We start from the raw sequence: 23605 nt of genomic DNA on the forward strand, positions 1-23605 counted from the left end.
TTTAAATAGTTATATTACTACAATAAGACATGATGTAACGATGTAATATTATCACCGTGTAGAAACGGACTAAAGTACTAGTTCGTAATCTTGAATTATATTTAAATTTGAATGTACACAATGTGTAAGCAAATGTCATTGCTCCTTTTATCAACAAATCTGATGTACAACGAACACCGTTTTTAAAATACGAATCGATCGTAGTAAGATGGGAGGAAAATTAATTATATAAGTATACTATACACAAAATTTCAAAGTAAATTTGAATACAAGCAGACCAATTTAAAACTATATAGGTTACCTACTCTTTGGAAGGACATTATTTTTACAATATTGTTAACCTAATGCTAATGCAATGTTCTTTCGACGTCACTTAAAATTAATTATTTCCAAAATATGTGCTCAAAAAATACGAATAACACAATAACAATAATATGAGCCTATATTATATTTTCGATCGGAAGTCAGTGACTTATTAGTCAGGGCTTATTTTGCGTATTTGGAAAAGGTAGATGCGCACTTGATAATAAACTTTTGCGTAATTGATTTTTAATTCAATGTTGTTTAGTGTTATTTTATACATAAAATTATGATTTATAAAATAAGTAAAAAGGAAATTTATTAAAAAATATTAAAAAGAATACTTTGAACACGAATGCAAATTATTTTATATCTTTTAAATACATTACATTTTAAATTACTTCACATAGAAGCTACACATTTTATCATTTATAACCATAATTTGACAGTATATTTTGAGATCATAGTTCTATTTTGATAGACTTATTTAAACAAAATGCGTAGTTGATAAAAATCCTTAGAATAATCCCTGGATGTCACGAATACATATATCAGATAGGTTTCAGTATTTATTTGAAAACGTATAATGCCTGTATCATACAATATATCTTATAATGAAAACAATAATTGAAAAACATTTATAGAATTCAGTTAACGAAAAAATAAAAATATGTTATACGTGAAATAATTGTAATTGTAATGCAATGAATAAATTCTTAATTCGTTAAAAGTTTTAAATAGTGTCGTGTCTATCTAACAAACTACATAGTATACGTATAAGGAAAATAATATAATATTCTACAGTTTATCGTTTTTAATAAAAGTAAATAATATTATGCTGGCGTTGACGTATCAAACGGAAAACAAACAAAATTAAAAAATTCTATACAATCATTATCAGAGGGTAATATGCCAAGTATGATAATACGTTCTCACCTTTATTTGTTTTAAAAGTAGGCAATATTGTTTCATTTTAGATAAGAATTTATTATTATCAATTATCGTTCGGACATCATGTATATAAAAATAATAATTTATAAATAATACATTTAATGTAATTTTCATCGAGAACCATTATTAAAATTATAAAAAGAAACGGCATGTTTTATTTACATTTATATGGTAATCAGCATAATTGATGTCAGAGATATTCTACATTTCTATCCGATACCTGAAACTATATGCTAGTCAGTAGCTCGTAAATAATATATTTTCATCCGTCGGATAGTATATCAATGCAAAACGTTATGAATCATATTTTATTTTATTTGCACAACATATTAACTTAAGTTAATATTTTATATACAAACATTTATATTCCTTTCGTCATTTGCTTACCTTGAGACCTTATTGTTATAATAATAATGATAGCCACGTAATTTTTGTACGATTTCGGTATTATTATGGGAACCAATTGTATAAATAATATATTGTTTCTCGTAACGAACCTCCGACGAAACAACAATTATGACACAATCACACATGAGGATTGTTTGATAACCCATACAAGTGTTCCTACTCGAGAGCCAGCCGTCTGTAGATGGAAAACGTTCTTGTGCTATTCGTTTCAATTATAATAACTCACGTTTATTATTATTATTGTAATTATAACTACTATTTATTTCTGTACAACGTGGTAGAATATACAACGAAATAATTTTTTTTTTTAATAAAATACTACGATTCAATACGATAAAATAGGTTGTATAACAAAACCCTCTGATCCCACAAATTAACGAAACACGGCAACGTCTTTGCATTCTACGAAAACACACTATAATTATAATATTATGATCCGTCCGTGGAGTTATTATTATTTCAATAGTATTAACAAAAAGAGCAGTCGCCAGAAACGCGTACGAGGCTGTTGATTATCGCAAGAACGATACTTATTCGTTTAATATTACTCATCAGCGTTTTATATTAACATAAAGAACGATGTGTACACATTTTAAGTTTTGTTCTTTTATAATTATTATGCATTGATACTTTTAAACAGAGAACTATGCAGAGAGAGATTGAAAGAATGTATATATATATAATCATAAGTTATAATCAGGGCTCATAAATTATAACTCTAAAAATGGTAGTTATAAGCGCTATAGTATGCTCGTAAAAATATTGATATAAGTGCTTAAATTGCAATAAAAATATAAAAATATATTTGAAAAGAATATGTAAAAAAAAATGTCCAACTCCTATAATTAAAATATCGATTGCATCGCTATATGATACAAAGAAATATATAATTTAAACCAAAAAATTAATTAACATGAGTTAATTATAAATATAAATAATTAATACTACTATAATTACTTGTTATTATTAAGAAAAATGTTTTAAGTGTAATGGAACTGAAAAAGACTTAAAAAACATAAAAGCAAATAACAAATTTCTAAATATGGAAAAATAAGTCGGAAAAATTGAAAAAAAAGCAAAATATTTTTTATACTTCGAAATATGCAACATAAAATTTCGTGTTTAGCTTCTTAGTTATCTAAAACAAATTTATAGCTCACCTAGGTATTTCAAGAACCTCTAAAAAAATAAAATGTTAAAGCTATAAATTATGAGCCCTAGTTATAACCTTACTGCAGTTATCGAAGTCTTACTCAAAATAGTATTTCCCAGTCATTTCCGATTTGCTTGCAGAACTGTGTAAAATGTTAGAATTTATGATACAAAAAATAATCTTAAAACACTGTTGTACTGTTCAGAAATAAATCAAACCCAAACCAGTAATAGTCGATTGCATAAGAATAAAATATAATAATCAAAAATTAACTGAAACATTTATTTAGTTTAATACACTAGATAGTCTGTAAAATTTGCACTATTAATTACAAGTTTCCATTAGTATTATTTTATTTATGTATCACTAATAAACTATTATGTTTTCAGTAATTGTACAAAGTTAAAATTTCTGACAGGAAGTATTATAAAAATATTATTAACAGTTGTTTACTTTGATCATAAGCTACTTAATTAATAAAACATTTTTTTTTTTTTTTGAAAAAATATAAAATAAATTAATATAGGTAGTCTCTAAATCCCTTTCCACATAAGCGAAGATTCTTCTTAACAGATACTAAAATAAAGTTTTAAATATCAAAAAGTTTTATAAATATAATGACGATTATTCAGTTTAATATATTAGGCAGTCCATAGAATTTGCACTATTAAATCTAAATTTCTATTTTTTTTTACCAAACTCATCATTAATTCAATTTTATATATTTTATTTAGTCAATAATCAACCTTAGTTTACATTATTGACTGCATTTTATAGGTTAATATTTATCACAATTAATTTAATTATTCATAAGCTATTTAATAGAAAATCATATTTTAAATAGAAATAAGAATGTTGGAAAAATTTAATGTAAATAGTAACGTCAACTAACATCAAATTATAAAATTAATATTGTACCTTTAAATCCTATTCAAATTTAATAAGATGCTTTTTAGCACACTTTCAAAAAAAATAAAGTAACCAATTCTTATAAATATTAAAATGATTAGTGTAAAACTAGTCTATTAATATTCTAAAAATGTAAAATAATAACTTATATAAATAAGTTGACAAAATAAATTATTATAGACAACAATTATGGAACAATAAATATGTCGCTTAATTTAAAGAAAACAGTAGTGTTTAAAAAATATATATTCAAACAATTTTATAAATAAAAAGTAACAACTAGGTACAGATAGTTTTCACAGTAAAATAAAAATATCATCGGCAAACATTAACAATTAGCCTACAGGAAATTAATAACACACCTTATCTTAATAGTTGACTTTAATTAACAATGTGAAAATAATTAATTCATAAAAATCTACTAGATGTTTAATTACACATTTCAAAGCATTAAATCTAAAAATAATTTACCATAGACATAAAACGGATTCTGACCAAACAATTTTAATCAGAAAACAAAGTACATAAGTAAATATAATATTAATATACATTTAATCAGTTTTTGATGACATTTAATGAATACCAAGTAAGATCTCAATATCCTCGCCTTGTTTGTAAATGTACAGGCGAGTTTATCAAGATCTCAGTCAATATTCAAATATTAGGGTGGTAAAAAAAAAAAACAATACAAACTATTACTATAACTATTACTAAAACGGAGTATTAACCTAATACTAAATTCGGTCCGATAATACATTGAAAATGGCGGATATAAAAAAAAAAAAAACGGCGTAGAACAAAATAATAAATTACTATTAAACGCAAAACAATATTACCTGAGACCGCACTTAAGAAACCGCCATCGAGTTGGAAAAAGGAAAAATAGGAAAATGAAAACGTGGGACGCCGACCGCAGACAATACCACAACGGGACTATTTGTTACTGTCTGCGTGCTGTGCGTCGTAGAAGTGTAAATGGAGAAATAGAAGGCGGCGGTACGGTAATAACGCGTCGGTTTAGCGCGTACATCGGTAGGGGCAGTGGCATTGTCGTCGTCGTTTACCTCGTGCACGTCATCGTCGAAACAAAAGAACCGGTTGTGGTGGTGGTGATGGTGGTGGCAGTGACGCGTGCCGAAAAAAACAACGTGGTTTGACGGCAATGCGCTGGTGGTGAAAACAAAAACAAAAAAAAATAAAACGAAGTTACACATTAGAGGAGGGCGAAACAAAGAACATGTGCTAGGACATTGACCATCCATACTTACCCGTTATCGTATGAACCTGGTGTGCCCCCATCGAACGAATAGGTCGCGTACTGCGCGCACGATGATCACACGTGATTGCTGAACATTGATAAATGTTTTTGAAAACGCGTGGAAAACCGTCGGACGGACGGAGAAAGAGCGGATGCGTGGGTATGCGCGTTTGACATTGAGACGGCAACGGTCGCGTCGTCGCCGTCACACGTGTTCCGTTTCAACCGGAATTCGAACGAATAGTGACCGTGTGGTGCGCGCACGCGTTGGGGCGGCGACGAAGGGAAAAAAAAAAACGAAAAACGTGTTGCGGCGGTTGAAAACACGGTGTGCGCTCGCGCGTGCGTACCGGACACATCACTGCTGCCCTTCTCGCCGTGCCACGACGAAGCGGTTCGGACGGATGGTGCGCGTGCGTGAACTCGGTGAACACCGTTGTGCACGCACGCACGCACGCACGCACGTTCAACCGCCGCATTCCGGGCGCACCGTGACGCATTGGACTAGCTCGAAGTTCGGGAACGGCGAAGACGACGACGGACGGGAAACGAAATACGGATTGTACGGTTGTGAATGAGGAATACACGGCGAGATACGGGACGGATTGCGCGCAAAGCGGAGGATACGAGAAACCGGAATAACGTGGGACGGCGTAGTTGTATAGCGAAGCGCGTAAATAGAATGAAACGTGCGGCGCGACCGACCGCGGTGTTGCAAATGAACGTGTTACGGAGAGGACGAGCGAAGGATAAAACGATGAAATGTGACATGGAGGAGCGCAAAACACGGCGGCGGAGACGAGCAACGGAGCAACTGCGCAGCTAAAGAGAACCGAACGCGACCGATGTAAAAGTGGAAAAGAAAGAAACGAACGTCGCCGCGATGCACCGTGGTGCACACATGTACGCGCGCACTCGCACGCCCGCGCCAACGTAGTTCGGTCCGTACCCCCACCGCGGTACGAAAAAATGTTTCGTGTCGGAATTCCGATGCGGTTATGCCGATGACGTCACGGCGCAGGGACGACCACCGCCGCGCCGACAGCAGTTTCGTGTGCTGTGGTATGCCGCCGCCGCCGCATATATTATTATATTGTTGTTGTGTACTGTACACGCACGCACCCGCTGTCCGTACACGGCACACATGTGTGTGTACTCGTACGCGCGCGCGTGTGTGCGCGTTCGAGGTTATATTATTTTGCTGCAGCGATGATAAAACGTGTTGTGTGGAGATTTCGTACGAAGCCGTACACGGTGGGGACCTGAGGAAACGAAAATAATATTTACGATACTCCCGGGTTCTACGAAGCCCGACGAAATATTATCCATCCGACGAATGTCGTTGAAATATTTGATTTTTTTTTTTCTTTCCACGTTTTTACCATCGGTGCACACGTTCTTTGATGTCGATAGTTATGCAGCCCGTGGGCGCGTACGTCCGTTGCCCACACACGCGCCGCCGAATGCCAACAACGCCGTTGCCGTTGCATGGAGTCTATAACGCGCGATAAGTCGATAATGGACGATAACGTTGGGCGTGTTACCACGGATTTCATGCGCTACTACTACGCACTACACCGATGATTGAACCGAACCAAAAGTACCTTTTCGTGTTTTTTAGTTCCCCCAAACGCATTACGGTACGCGTGTACAAACGCGCAGATCCACCGGCGAAAAAATGTACGGTAATCGCTGCGGACGTTGTAATGAAAAACGCGTACCAGTGTAATTACGGTGATTTAAATTCCGAAAAATATAATCACCGCGCGGTGTATTCTGACGAATTACATTCGTGCTTCGCAGCCGAAGCGTATACAACAATTATAATAACAATATACATGTATGTTACTATTCCGTCTAGACTCGTCTAATGGATTCGTGCGCCGTCCGCGTTTTAATTATCGGCGACGCGAACAACGAGCGATACCGTTCACGGTTTTAAGGACGGCGACCATCACTATTATTGTTATTGCCCGTACGAATACGATCGCTTTCACCGAATGTTTTGGACAACTCTGTTCGGAGGGAAAAATATCCCACCGGTTCGCCGTCGTACAATAAGCCCACACACACGAACGGGCCGGCATCCCGTACGGGGCAACGGTAATAATAGTAGTGCGATAAAATGCATCGCGCGCGCCGTAGACCGTGAACAACGCATAATAATATTCCGACCGACGGTCGCGCGAACCATTAACGAGAAGCACGCGGTAATCACACGGGGCCGACGAAATGTCGAGGAGATAGAAACGATCGTTCGTCTCCAATGTTGTCGCGTCCGAAAAAAAGAGGCTCGAAGGTAGGCACGATCGGTATGGGGAACATGCGAAGCGCGCTGCTCAACGCGGTGATTCCGGGTGTCCACGGATCGGTGAAATCGTGCGGCGTTGTAGCAGTTCTCGAATGTTCTCTTAACTGTCACTGTACCGACACTCGCCCGGTGTATAGAGTACACAATATTCTGTTGCAAGCCGTATATGCGTTCAACGCAGAACGCATTTTGAACGTTCGCGTGCTGTACAAAAAAAGAAATAAATACTATTTATACAACTCGAAAACTCGAGTTGCCTCCCCAACGCATTAGCAGGAGTATCCCTTTTATATTATATTACACGGTGTCGAGGACGAAAGTAGCGCTCAGTGGTGTGACGAGGGCAGGTCCGTGTGTGTGCATTTCACGTGTGCGTGCGCGTACTCACTGGACCCCGTCCAAACGATATTATTTTATAACACGCTCGATCCTGCCGCGCGTTCACAAAAATAATTCACAAACCATAAAGATTGTAATTTCGTGTTTCATTATAGTGGCCGTATCGTAAGTTTTTGGATACGCATAAGCAACGGTGTAATTCTGTGTGTCAACTGTTTATTTATAATATCATTGCGCGTTCAGCGCAACACAATCGCGTACCGTTCTCGTCTGAACGTTTCCGTAAATTGTACGTGTTTTGTCAGTTATCATAGCATACAATCGAAGATCAATCCATACGAATTGATTCTCGATAGAAATACCGAAAGACGCGTACCGGATCTACGTTCGGTATTTCTAAGTTTTATCGTACCATCGATACTACCGGTTTAACTAGACTTAAAACAAAAGTATTTTGTTCGGCAAACGCTTATGACAACAGCAAAAATAAGCAAACGTTCGTATTAGGCTATTTTATGTCAGAAGTTTACGAGGAAAATATTAATAACTACGAACGATTTTTTCAAAACGTTTTCTTTGTCCATCATCGTCAAGATTTTAATTTTTAAAATACTTAATTTACTTTATAGTATTACAGTGTGAATCATATCGCTTGGTTGGAAGTATTATCGATCGACGATTTACAATATTTTATACGAAATGTTTTTGTTTTTCATACCATCATATAAAAAGTAATATTGAGTAAATGAAGTACTTCGTTCACAAATACGTATATTTTTTAACCTAAACTAAGATTTATAATGTAATTCAGTATAAGGCTTTTAAACTTAAAACTTGCATTTAAAGTTTTTTAAACTTCATTCTGACAATAATCAACCAACTTTTTTTAAAACCCGCTACGTTTTGAAAACTAAAGATTTCTTACTAGTCTCATAAATTATGTAGTGCGTTTACATTTTTGTTGTAAAGTATAAACACTATTTAAGGATTTCACTTCGGATCGTCTTTCGAAAGTGATAATATATACCTAGCCGCCACTTTCTAACTAAATATAATACAGATGCCCTTGTGCGGTTCAGCCAAAACAGAAGTTTAATAATATATAAAAAATAATTGGTTTTATATTTTTAATAATCTTTTATATGAAACGGACAAAATGTTAAACAACGTCCGTGAGCGTAATAATGCCTACGTCTATACAAATAATATTTCTCGGAATCGCATAAAATAAATGAAATATTTGTATTTAAATAGGAAGAATTGTAAGTTCAACACTATGATTTTATTTTATATATTTATTTAAAAAAGAACTGCATTATTCAGTACTTTACAAGAATATGTAATTGAAAATTACTTGATAATATTCAGCTGAGTATAATACACACATTACACATTAAACGTCTTTAACTACAGAACCATAATAACCATTATATGTTGAATACAAATTGTTTTTAAACACGCCTATTATTATAATAATATTATACATACCATACATACTGTAATAATGAGGTATTTATTTTGTCATTATTAACGATAAAATATAGCTTTTTAAAAATATTAAATACATTTCATGTAGGTAATAAAAAGTATTATATTTGTTGGTATAAAAAATATACATTTTAGTCAAAAGTTTTCTGATAAAAATAAATATTGAAATGCGGGGTTTAGTGCTTTTAAAAATAAATAATAAATGTTAATATTATACTCATAGTCCCCTTTTTCTAAACTAATAAGGTTTTCAATAGTTATTATTCTCTGACGTGTGTTTTTTTCGCTTACAGCAATTATAAATATTATATTATTATTCGATTTTTTTTTATTGTTTATATCATTTATGAATTAGTACCAACGCCTTAAAAATAAAACTCTTGGCATTTGAATATTTATCCATCACAACACAAACATTTAATGAATGCAAATTGGTGCATACGTAATAAGTATAATAACTATTAACGAATAATGAATATTTATTATTTTTTTAAACATTACTTGACTTTTCAAATTGTTATAAACATCTACTCATTACCATAAATATTAAATACAATTATTATTTTAAGGACTAATTATTCCAACGGTTAGACAGGATAATTGTGTTTCAAAACGGTACTCAATGCCTGAAATCGGGAAACGATTATTTACGAGTAAAAGGTGATTTGGCTGCTTACGAACTGAGTCCCAGTATAACCTTTTATGACGAATTGAGTCCCGGGTTGTTTTAGGGTATAAACCAATTGAGTCCAGTGAAATTATAGGTATAATACTAATTGAGTCCATGTTTTAATATTAACTGAGTCCCGTAAAATTAAAAAAAAAAACATTTTCCTTCCCATTTTTACAGACTTAGGACTGTCTGTAACAAAAAATTCTACTCACTTAATATTACTTCATCCATGATTCTTGGCGTACCTCGTAAACTAGAGTGTTTAATATAATGAAAAAAATGTCCGGCCTAAATAATATGTATTATATTATGTTATCTGACGAATGTGATGATAAAAATGATATCGGTAGACGGTGATTATTATACAAGCGATGATAGAAATAAAATCTAAAATTCCCGACCCATAGTATGATATGTTACTATATTATCTGACGAAAGTCATAAAAATTATATGAATGATATGTATATATAGGTATATCCGTATGGAGCGGCTGTGCAGCATAATTTTAATTATTATTATTATTATTTTTATTATTATTATTATTATTATTATTATTATTATTATTATTATTATTTATTATTATTTTTATTATTATTCATAATTTTCGCTGTGCCTGGACTCTGGATGGTTATTTCATATTTTACTCAAAATAATCCTCGGACTCAATTCGTATACAATTAGTTTCCTAACCACGGACTCAATTAGTATATGTCTCGTTTGTACCCGGGACTCAATTAGTATATTATTTTTTCCCCGTTCAGGTATAGGGACTCAATTAGTATACAGTGGGTGATTTTATTATCGGTCGTAGAATCCATTGCCGTTTTGTGTACTCTATCTGAATTGTTTGTAAGTAGGTATGTAATGGTTTTTAGGTATTGTAATATTTCGTACCTAATATTTACTATTTTTATCTGTCTTAAGTTTAAACTAACTAGACTGTATTAGAAGTTATAATTAATTATTAGTTTATTTTATACTACTATAACATGATATAATATATAGACACATATTACATAATATTATTGTACAACTAAATAATACCTCAATTTGATAAAATTAATTACTAATTATTTAAAAACAAATCGATTGTCAATATAAAATATTATCTCAGAAAATATGTTGCAATAAATAAGTTAGAGATTTTCATGTTAACTCAACATTACTTACAAATATAATCAGAAGCGAGGCGGATCTGTAGTGGAGAGGAGGTTCAGGTCAGTTAACTCACAGTTAATATTTGTTGACGAATTTGGTTTCTTGGAGACTTCTAATATTTTTGTAGTGTACCGGTTATACGTTGAAGTTAATACTAGACTGAGGCAAATGCTCCAGTATCCATCTTCCGAGTATCTATCTTCCAAATCACGCCTTTGGTTTAATTTTATAGTCCAGTATAAAATATCTTTTCGGACCCTCTGTAAGACGGAATCATCCTAAAAATAAAATAAATGTTAATGTTTTCAATGATAATTATAAATAAACTTAAAAACACATATTTTATGATCACATTGTTTTTTTGTTACAAAGTATACCTACATTTATAATCCCGTTTCAGCTCTAATAAGTGACCTTTTAAAATAACCTGACGCAGTTCTCGAACTGTGGATCCGCCTCTTTATGTAGAAATTTATGTTTATATAGAACCTACTTATGTACTTATACTGTAAATATGCGACAATGAAGATCGAGCTGTTCATACAGGTGTTTTTGGTAGGTAGTTCATTTTTAGTAGGTACGTATTCTGTTGAATGGAATGTGAGCACACATTTACACATTTAAGGGACAGAACCTAATTTACTTTTAGAAATTTTTTTTTCAGAAATCCTAAGCTCGATTTTAATTATACTTAATAATTTATAATTATTACTATGTGGTATAATTTATAGTGATTTATTAAAAATCTTTTATGAGATTAAGAATATACATTATGACAAATATTCAAATCAATTTCATCGGTCAATTTTAGTTTTGAACTTAAACAGTATACATCCAATACTCTATGTGTACCTCGTTGAACAAACAATATGGTATAAGCAATACATTATTCATAGTCTTCATAATTATACATATCATTAATAGCGCAGTATAAACTAAAATAAATAAATTGATAAGAAATTCGTTCATAAAAAAAATTAATGATTAAAATGAAACATTTTAAATTTTTATCGAGGGTCAAATGTCCGTGGCTTTGTGTATGTGAAACCAAATGGTAATCACTCAAATACTGATAAATTTAAATTGATCTTAGTCCTCTAGCTAGAGTACAGACAATAATAGTTTTTATTTTTCTTCTCTTATTATTATTATTATTATTAGTAGTAGTATTATTATTAAATAATAATACTATAATATTAAAATGTATTATTATTATTATTATTTTTTAATGGTTAAATAAATATTTGAATTCATTTATGTTTTATACAAGTTTATAATCTGTACCATTATTATCAAATTATATATAACTGAGTAGATACAAATATATAAGCTTTAACATGGAAGTATTTCATACTTCCATTGATTTAATTTAAAAATTGAATAAAATAGCCTCATCTAATAATATTTATAGATATCGTATTTTGGAATAATTAAGTACCTAACTAGACTTATTTTTCTTATCAATTAAAATTATGCATTTATTGTCTAAAAAGTATATAATTCAAAGTTCTGCATCATTTTAACGTCATTATTTATTACAAATATATGTCAAAAAGGTCAAAAAGCACGGATACTTAACCAAATAAAAAATGTTATTGTCAATCGCTGATTTTCACTAAAATTAATGGATTTTAAGAGATTTGTTTATGTATTGAAACATTGAACTGATTTTAAATGTTGTTCGAGCATTTTATGACTTTCACACTCCATATAACTACTCAACAATGTACCTAGGTACTTGGAAATTATTTGGATTATAAATTATAATTGAATTGGTTTTAGAATTTCAATGTGTTAGTGTATATTAAAACAAAAGTTTTATCTTCAAGTATATAGCATATTTTGCCAATAACGTAGAATATTGATTTAGAAGTTTAATAATAGCATGCAGAAAGTTGAGATAAAAGAATAATCAGTGGTTGTTATGTATTACTTTATTAATAATCGGCAGTAGCACTGATTACAATCATGAGTATACATATATTTGTTAATCATAGTTAATCATTAAAATAAATGTTAATGGAAGAAAATAAGAAAAGATAATCACGAAGTTCACTTCCTCAAATCAACCATTATATATGATACAATTTCACTGAGATAACATTTAACAGATGTGCTAAAGTGTATTGGCAATGTTTAATGTGTAATGTAATATGTATTTAATTTAATAATTAAATTTCATTATTTTTCGACAAAATATGTTATAATTTAGTAAATATTTTTAATCTTTAATTTAAGTAACAATATAGGTATCTAGGCAATGAGTTATTTCCAACAACATTTTAAACGCAGTAAAATAAATACCTACGTCAGTTTACGTTAGTTTTTGTTAAAAGTTTTAAATATTAATTTTAAATACATATTGAATTAAATGTTGTACGATTTTTAATGGTTTTTTTTAAAAAAAAAAAAAACGTAATGTATTTGTAAATCATATTTCAGGGGAAATTAATTCAGGCAGAAATGTTTTTTCGTAGTATTCAAAGCTACTAAAATAATAATGAACGTAATACAAGTAAAAAATATCGGTTTTCAGCTATATTTTGGTACAGTTTGATACATTTCCGTCAATATCAAAAGAAAAATATTATTTAATAGCTACTATTAATTTTATCTTACTATAGTAGATTGTAGATTGATAGTAGATTTATTAAGTATGTATAATTTGCATATAATTTAAACAGCCTACAGTTCTAAATTAAAATAATTATCTTAAATTATTCAAAAATGTATTGCATATAGTCTATAGATAATTAGGGTACAAGCGCACACTTATACGAGTACTATGAAATATATTACTTAATTAAGTACTGTACAGAAAATATAATGTATAATAGACATTTTTTTCTTTTAATGAAGTATTAATTGACTATGAAGTAAATTGTAGACCTGAGTTAAAAAGTAAAAATGAGGTAATAAAACTGTCAATAGTCCTAAAAATAATAAAAGTTTAATAATTAGGTATTATTTCTACATATATAATTTTATAAGCATGAAAATACGTAGATTTGGTAAAATATTATTTACAGACTTATTTATTTTTATTTTTATTAATATGCTACGAATTTTTGTTTTTATACGATAACATTTTTAAGTTTTTACCAACACTAATGTACCTACTAAAATATTTTATCTTGAAAATTATGAATAAAAGTGTTAGATTGTGCAAAGTTATTCAATTTATGTAGTAATTATAGTTTGAAAATAAAAGAACATGGTTAAAATATAAAATGTAATGAAAATTAGTGAATATTAAATACAAATTATAATAATGATATGATTTTTTTAATTTGTAGAATGTTCTTAACTCGTACATTGATTAGTAAAATTATTACGATAACATGTTTTATTTTGATAAGTATACTAACAAACAAAATTATAAAGATGACTGTTCATGTTCTCATAAATATGTTATCTCTCCCCCCTTCCCATCATTATTATTTTAATTGGTTTTATAATGAATTTATTTTCCCAAACTAATTAGATTCATCGAATCTAGTTTTATATAAACGTAAAGATTTTAAAGAAAAAATTAATATTTTACAGCTAAATATAATTTTTTTTTTAATCAATACACAGAAATTTATGTAAATTAGTATATTATTAAAAAAATGTATAAAAATATGGATCAGTATAAATATATAAGATTATACAATATGTAAAACGTAGGTAAACATTGACATTTTTAGATCAGTGTCTCTCAACATTCATGTAAATATAATTACACAAATTTGTCGAATTATTTAAGATATTTTGTTTTGATGCTAACCTATTTATTTACAATTTATTATATTCATTTTTATTTAATTTATTTTAATTTATTAGTAATACGGGATTTTCCCTTTTTGCATTACAATATATATTTTTTTGATAACAGAAATTTTATAATAAAGAAAGAAGAGAAAATAAAAGTAAATTAAATCTATACAGCTTACGTTAATACAGAATACATTTATCTGATAACAATAACTTGTGTTGAAAATATATACATTAATAATTTAGCAAATCGTCGAAGTAAGGGTTTGCATTGGCAAACGACATTAGGCGTCTTAAAGGCTCATTAGTCATGTAGTTGGTGGTGACGTGAGGTATATAAAAAGGGACATTGGCGTAACTAGGGGGATGCACAGGGGACTTGTGCACCCCCAAGTTTAAAATGTGCACCCTAAAAAATATAAGCCTTTTTCCAAAAAAAATGTAGGTACCATAATGTATATTGAGAAAAATAGGTACCTATTATGTATCCAGGGACCCAGCTATATAATATATATATGTACGATATGTCTGTATAGACAAATTGTATAATATCTAATGCATAGGCGTCTTCAGACTTTGGTGGCCGAGGGGGAAAATTATGTTAAAATAGGTATGTAGGTAGGTAGATCTAATTATTTTATTTTTTTTAAATAAATTGTATTATAAATATTAAAACAAAGTATTTATATTGAAATAATTATTAGAAGTTATTTTTTCATAAGTGTAATGTCGAGAGTAATTAGATTAGTGGTTTTGGGTTGTGAGGGCTTTGCCCCTACGGGTCTATGAGCTCTTCACTATTTGTGCACCCCCAAAATTATTGGTCTAGTTGCGCCTATGGAAGGGACCTTTGAGCGGGATAGACTACTCAAAATTATAGTTTGGTTTTCATTGTAATACCATACAGTCATTTAAAAAATGCCGGAAATTATTTTATTTTATTTTTTTAAAACCCATTTTTAATTCTTTTTTTTAAGCTTATTTGGAAGATTTATACAGCTTTATTGCTTTAAAATCCGTACTCTAATTAGTATGAAATTAAATACATTTTCGTCATATATACTAAATAGGTAAATTATATCGAAAATTCAAATTTGCAAAATGTTGTTATATTTTACGTTTTCTGTTTATTTTTATTCTAACTATATATTAATTTATTTTTTTAATTAAGTCCTTTTAATTTCTGTAGTTGGATTTTTTATTTAATTTTAATAATTTTATAAATATAACTATTACATTAAACTTTACTGAGTTCATTCAAAATTAACTTTTGAATTTTCCTAAAAAAAAAACTGGAGAACTCTTTTATCCAAGATTCTTTAAATTCAAATTTTAAACTTGAAATTTTTTCTTTAAATCTAATCAGATTATTTTCTCTAAATTAGAAAGTAATAATCAAGGAGGTCTAATATTTTTAGTAAAATTGTATATTTTATTGATATAGGCATATTGTAATCAGTGCCGGATTAAACATTTTTGGGCCCTTGGCAGTTAAAATTTTGGGTATTACAAAATATTTTTTATATATATTTTTAACATAATTATCTAATAATTAAAATAAACAGCTTTAATAATAAACAACTATTATCAATAAATAAAATCATGTTTATTACATTTTTTTAATTGCAAGAAAAATTAATTATTATATTATTTCTATTTTTTTCAATATAATTTTATTATTATCACTACATAAAACACCTCCCATAACTTAATATATATTATATTTCATAATGAATTTTGTACTGTAAATTCGTAAATAAAATACAGATATTATTAAATAAAAAACAATATAGTTATTCGTTTTTACAGGTCCCTTTAAATGAGTGAGGCCCTAAAGCGGGCGCCTATTCCGTCTAATGGGTAATCCGGCACTGGTTATAGTCACAGTGATATGGATGATAATCTTACAAATTGAATGTAATTTCGAAGACTTAAAAATGTCGTAATTATTCTTATATTTAATTACAATTATTATTATTTATTATTATATAAAAATCACAATGAAAAGGTTTAATTTAATCAGTATTCAAAGTTTTAATGCCTGAAAAAATTTATGATTATTATTAAATAGTATATTTTGTTTGGATTTTATTTCTGATAGCAGTGGATTTTTATATAAGTTAATATTTAAAATATTAATGTAAAATAAGCCCGTATACAGAGGGGGTTCGGGTTCTAACCCTCCTCCTTCCAAAAATGATTTAAGTAGATTAGTAGTTTTAATTCTGCGATAAGGTGAAAAATTCTTAAAATGTTCATATAAGATCTAATTCCAGGCCACCAAAACACTTAAAATGTGTGAAATCCGCTGGGTTAAATGTCACGACATCTTTTTATGATTTAAAGAACTAGATTTTCCAATAACAAATAAAAGGAACTCTAACAACATCATAATTTAAAAACATTGCAATTTGCATTTCAACTTTCAAAAACCATTACCTCGAGTTCGTTTGTAATTTAATTGTACATTCTTCTTCTTTAGTAGTTAACCCTAAGATTGATTTCACATTATTCTTCCACGCTATGTCCACTCTTCCTTGTTACTTTACATTATAGATAAACTATTTGCAATAACATTTTCTATATGCAAGTCTCTACAAAAAATAAATTTAGATTTATCCGAGGATTGTGAATATGTCAACAACTGTGCGCAAGTTGGTTCTAGGTTTCTTTGTACGGTCAGACATTAAAAGTGCGAAATGCGGACACTTTGTACTATTAAACCTTTTACGGCTGACAATAAACTATGTAATTTATGTAACCAGCATCAAAGAAAAGAATTAACAAATATTTAATTTTTAAATTCCGTATACTTTACATGTAGTTTTTAACTATTTTTTCAGTATTATATTTTTTTTGTCATTTGACATTAATACGATATTTGACATATTTCCATATTATATTATTTTTATTTTTATTAGCGTATTTTTCCGTTGAAGTAAAATTGTATTTTGTCAAACATGACAAGTGAGACGTACTATTATTTTTTAGTTGGATTTCCCACAACAGCAGTTTATTTTCGAAAGATTTGATATGGTCGAATAAATTATGAATTAATTGGTTTTGACGTAGTAAGTGATATTCAATTCATTCAAGTCCAATGTAATATTCGTTAAATAGTCGAAAATTATTTTTTCATTCAGAATCTTTAAGTTGTTTAAATTGTTTTCCTTTACTTACAGTATATTAAAAAATATCATTTCTTTTAAATTAAAACCCCTTTTCCTCTACTGAGCCAACAAAATACCAGAAAAATAGATTACATCACCTTGTTCAGCGTTTATTTAAATAATAATCAATTAAATTAGAAAGTTTTTAAACTTTCTATGATTCACTACTCTTGATCTAATAAAATTTACTATTTTCACAATATCTTTCATAATAGTTTGAAAACTTACAGATTTTGCGCATACATTTTCTTGGTGAATATTGCAATGGTATCGCATCAGTTGTAAAGCTCCATATGCACTTATTTCTTTTTTAATTAGCGTTACGAGACCTTCATTTTTTCCAATCATTGATGGGGCTTCATCTGTTATAACTCCAGAAAGGTTATTTAATTTAATGTCAAAATAACTAAATGTCAATTTTAATGCATTAAAAATATCACAACTTTTTGTTATCTTTCGTTAGAAAAATTGCGGCTTCAGTGATATTAAAATAAGAATCAATATTTCTAACAAAAATTGCTAACTGAGCAAATCTGTATGTACTCTCGTCTAGGACCAGCAAATATGAAATATATTTAGAAAGGCGTTATTTTAGGGTAACTACTCTCAATATCAGTTATTCGTTTTTGTATACGCTTTGATACAGTTACTCTTGATAAACTCAATTTGAAAAAAAGTTTTTGTGCTGGACTCAAGATTCCAGAGGCCGCCTCTATGCACTCTTCTATAAACTCACCATCCATAAAGGGTTTTGATTTAGTGGACATTTTTTGTACTATGATATAACTAGCTTTGACACTTACTTCTGAATCAATTAAATTTTTTTTAAACTTAAAAACTGATCGTTTATTTTTCATTGATGATGCAAGTTTGTCAATTCGAAGTTGTCCTTGTATCATATCATATTTAGTTACATGTTTGGTATCATAATGTTTTTTCATGATGTACTCTTTTATCACTGCAATACATTCTTGACAAATTAAACACACAGCTTTTTCTTTAAATTGAATAAAAAAATAATTATTGGATAATTTTTCTTGAAAAGCGTGACTTTACGTTTTTCACTCACCGACAGTACAAAAATTACGAAGAAAGTATAAGAAATTAACATTTATTATAAACGAGTTTTATACTCGTTTCACGATTGGTTACGAACCGGCATCAGCCAACATTTATATTTAGGTAGGTACCCTAATTTATCTTATCACACGTTTTTCAATTTTTCCGAAAGAAATGGTTTAGCCGTTATAATTTTATGGAAATAGAAAAGATATATGCTAAATTTTAAATATAATCGTGGACCACAGATTATGACAAAACGGGTCGCGGGTTGAAGACCCCTGCTCTAGATGTGCAAAAAAAAAAAGTGAGCGATTAATGAACGATTCGACGAGTCTCATTGTTCTGTGTGAATACAGCCCATATAAAATGGCATATTTCAATTTGAGCGATTAATCACGACGTTTTTAAAGCACGGACGCGCGCGTTCGAATCACATAGTGTGTAATCCACTTAATTATTCTTAAATAGATAAAAATCTTCAGTTATAACTTAAATGGTTTTCTCTTTCTTAATATTTAATAATATAAAAAATTGAAATCTGGTTTTATCATACAGTAAAAATGTCATAATAATTATACACACATAAAACATTTTAAAATAATATAATTTTCGTCTCTCATTGAATCATCTGAACAATTTGTAATATAAATACAAATTGTTTAATATTTATTTATCATAAATTATTCATTCATAATACGTATAAAAAATTAAATATCAAATAATTTTAAATAATATTCTAAAGATTTATCATAAGTCATTTATATACAATTGATTTTGTTTTAATTATTACTCGTTAAATAGTTAATTAAAATAAATTATATTTGGTATTAAATGTTAACATAAAAGTATATATGTAGTTAAAGCCATTATAAAAACATATTGTTTTTTTAAATTCAATACTTAGAATAAATTATATTTTAGTTGTAATATTTTAATTAAATAATCATATTTTATAAGAAAATGTAGAATATTAATAATAAAATTATAAAATTATGTAACTATAAACTTGAAATATGTAACGTTTTAATTGCTATTTAGTTTTTGCAAGATCCATAAAAATATGTTAACCAACTTTATTAAACATTTAAAACTAATTTCTTGATTTCGAATTATGTTATTTATGAGTAGTTATATATAATATTAATATTTTGTAACATTTTTCAATGAGTAGTCAATATTTACTTAATAAGAAATTTGACTATGTACTTAGTTGAAAATAAACAAAATTTAATCATTTATTTATATATATTTAGTATTAATATATTAACAATAAATTTTTGAAAGGGAGACAATATATACAGGTGTAACATCTTCTTAAGTTTTTATGTAAGTGTTCTTTTAAATATTATTTCATGATATAAAAAAAAAAAAAAAAAAAAACTGTGAACATCAGTAGTTCATTAGAAGGGAAATTTAGAAAAATTACAATTTATCTTAAATCTTTTTTAACTTATACTACAACTCAATATTTAAAAGATGATTGTCATTAAAATATTTTATAAAAATAATGAAAACAATAAGATTACATTGATAATAATTAATTAATATTATTTATTGATTTAATATTTATTTTTATAAAATTGATAAAAAAAAATTATCATTTTTAAAAAATTTGTTTATTTAGACTATTAATTACATCATAGGTATAATTCTAAACATTCTCACTACGATGAATATATTACAATACACAATTTCAATCCCAGTGAAAAACTTTTCCAGGAAGAGGCAATTTTGTTGGACTGCTAGATTCTAGTGACCTATAACATAGAATAATTCAGAATATTACAAAATAAAAAAAATAAGGATATAAGCATATAATTGGAGCATATATATCAAATATTTTAAAAAGTAAAATTTTTGATATTTGTGTTTAAAAATTAATAATTTTAAACCGTCGTACGGCCCATGGGGTAAATAATTACCCCAGATTTATTTATAATGTATATAGGTAATAAAATAATGTATTTAGGTGTTTGTCCTCCTCAGTAGCTTTAAATAATACACCTATAAATATACTGTTTGTTGTTTCATGTTGTTTTTGTACATTTTGTTTTATCTAGAACGTATTAAAGTCGTATACAGTGATATCTGGAAATTATTTACCCCCGGTTTTTGTTTTTTAGAATCATAATATTTTTTAATCACTCTGTATGCAGTAGAATCTCTGTATATCTCTCACAAGCACATATTTTTAACTTATTACTTAGAAATGTTCAATAATATTTAGTCATAATACGGTGTTATCAAAAGCGAACATACTCGTAATATATTGGCGTCGAAGCCATATTAACTACAGGAAAATACTATTATCTTTTTTAAAAATAGACTAAAATTAAATCCGATCGAGTTATTCGATGATTCTTAAAGTAAATATGATTAGCAAACAAGAAAAATAGATCAATGAAGTTCAAATTATAACAAACTATAGTGAATAATAATCTTGGGGTAAAAATTTACCCCGTGCGCGTAAATATGACATCCAAATGTGTGCGCCGTACGACGGGTTAAGAATATTTTAACAACCAAAAAAAAAAGAATTAATAACGCTACTTGAATAACTTGTTTTAGAAAAATGTAAAACTTAATTCAATATGTCTTAAAATACAAGATTAAACTATCATTTTTAATTTCCATAGGAAACATTGTTTTTTAATTTTAATAATAAAAATAAAATACCTAAAATAATTAATACTATAAGTTCTAATATAAGTAGTAATATAAGTAGTATCTGCTGTAAATAATACAAGCATTACTAAAAGATAAAAGTTAAAATATTGAAGATTATTGACATAGATTAATCATAATAGCAAGAATAATTAGTGTCCAGAAATCTAGAAGAACCATAACTAATCTTCATAGGATAACTTTTTGTATAGAGGTCATATAAATCAATTCTTAAGAAACGGTTTTTTTATTTTTGTTATTAACGATTATTATTATTATATGATAGATAAAATAGTTGAATTTAAATTTAACATAATTCAGATTAAGAGCTATATGGAGTTAAAAATAGTCAAGGTATTTATAATTAGAAGTAGGAAGAATTTCGTTTTTAATATTTAGTTTATATATTACTTAGTATTTTCAATTTGTTTTGAAGTGTTTTCAAAAATAACTTTTGGAGGTGCAACTTCCCTGCGAGGATCTCGTACACAATAATAGTTGTTAAAAACTGTATGATGAGGTCCTCCCGGAACATCAGGTGGAGGCTGTGTGGGCGATGATACTTCATCAACCATTCGAACATTTGGTTTGAAATTTCGCTACAAAGAAATATAAATAAATTACTAAAATAATGTATAATGTATATATTAATGTATATATTATTTATTTATTTAAAAATGTTAGATGATTTCATCTTAAAGAAAACTATATAATATAATTTAAGTAACTTAATTATTATAGTTTTATACTAATATCTTTATTTATATTTTCTTTACTTGTTGGTTTTTAACTAAAAGAAATACTTAAAAATAACTATTTTAGTTAACCTTGATATCTTTGGGAATGTATGTATTTCTCAATTTAGAATACTAAAATACTAATAGTTGATATATATTAGACAGAATATATATAAATATGTTTATTTTTGATAGATTATATTAATCTCATATAGAAGTTGATAATCATTATAAACGTGATATTTAAAATATATAACAAGATTTACTAAATGGTTTATACTTGTAATAAATTAAAGTATGAACTGTTATAATAATCAATTTTAAAAATGATCAAAGGAAAGGTTAATGTGGGATTATAAAGGGAATTAGTAAAGGGAAATATGTAGTCTGATAAATTAATGACTTTGTGTACACATCAAAATCAGAAAATAAAGATAAGTTAATATTTTTAGAAATATATCATTAATTACTGTAAGGTACAAATTTTTTAAGCGTGTAAAAAGTTATTACTATCTTAATATAACAAATAGATTACATTCTGATGTGTATACATTTGTAAAAAACATATTTAAAAATAATTGAGATAAATAATGGATTGTTATTGGAATGACAATTATTAGGTATAAAGACATATTTAAAGTGGGTTCATACGACTTTAGTTGCATTTGTTAATTTCTAAAACCAAGGCATACTAAATAAAGTAATAATCAAGGGTGTTTACTTACTCCACCTAAAAATGCTCTTAATGCCGCAATGAAAGAAGTTGGTTTAAATTGAGTAGGCAATAATGTGTTCCAATTTGCCATTTTTAATTATAACGATTCAATTAGAGAAAATAAGATGGAAAAATGAAATTTTTAGTATCTATAGTCTAATTACTCCATGTATCTCTTATCTCTTGATATTTAGAACGATCTGTTATCATCAAATGACTTTGAAGGATTTACATATGACAAACCAAAAATTAATCATCTGTTATCAAAATTATCACTTTTACGTTGAAATTATTGTGCCATTAATTACGAAAAAAAAAAAAAAGTAATCAATTGTAGCATCAAGTAATAAATTCTATGAGTTGTAGCGACAGAATATTATACTTATATTAAACTCTCAATACCTACAATGGCTTTCTATTTTTTCCCTGTGCAATGAAGACTGATAAAAATTATTGATAATTGTTTGTCTTACATTATTTAGCATTTTAGTATTTGCTTAAGTCAAAGTTGATCGTGCAGTTGTAGGGTTGTCATTTACGCGATGCAAAAGT

The 23605-nt window shown here is 28.4% G+C and overlaps 1 protein-coding gene across 1 annotated transcript; it reads right to left on the reverse strand.

Moving 5' to 3' along the window:
* Positions 1-20531: 20531 nt before the first annotated feature.
* On the reverse strand, positions 20532-23246 carry LOC112683397 (NADH dehydrogenase [ubiquinone] 1 alpha subcomplex subunit 7-like). Its single transcript, XM_025554432.1, has 3 exons — positions 23064-23246; positions 22013-22200; positions 20532-20694 (listed from the first exon to the last, which is right to left on the reverse strand). Exons 1-3 carry the CDS (start codon positions 23142-23144, stop codon positions 20631-20633), a joined length of 333 nt encoding a protein of 110 aa, XP_025410217.1. The 5' UTR covers positions 23145-23246; the 3' UTR covers positions 20532-20630.
* Positions 23247-23605: the final 359 nt, after the last annotated feature.

The sequence above is a fragment of the Sipha flava genome, unplaced genomic scaffold, assembly GCF_003268045.1.
Source record: "Sipha flava isolate LNK unplaced genomic scaffold, YSA_version1 225_pilon_pilon, whole genome shotgun sequence".
In the NCBI taxonomy this organism is placed as follows: Eukaryota; Metazoa; Arthropoda; class Insecta; order Hemiptera; family Aphididae; genus Sipha; species Sipha flava.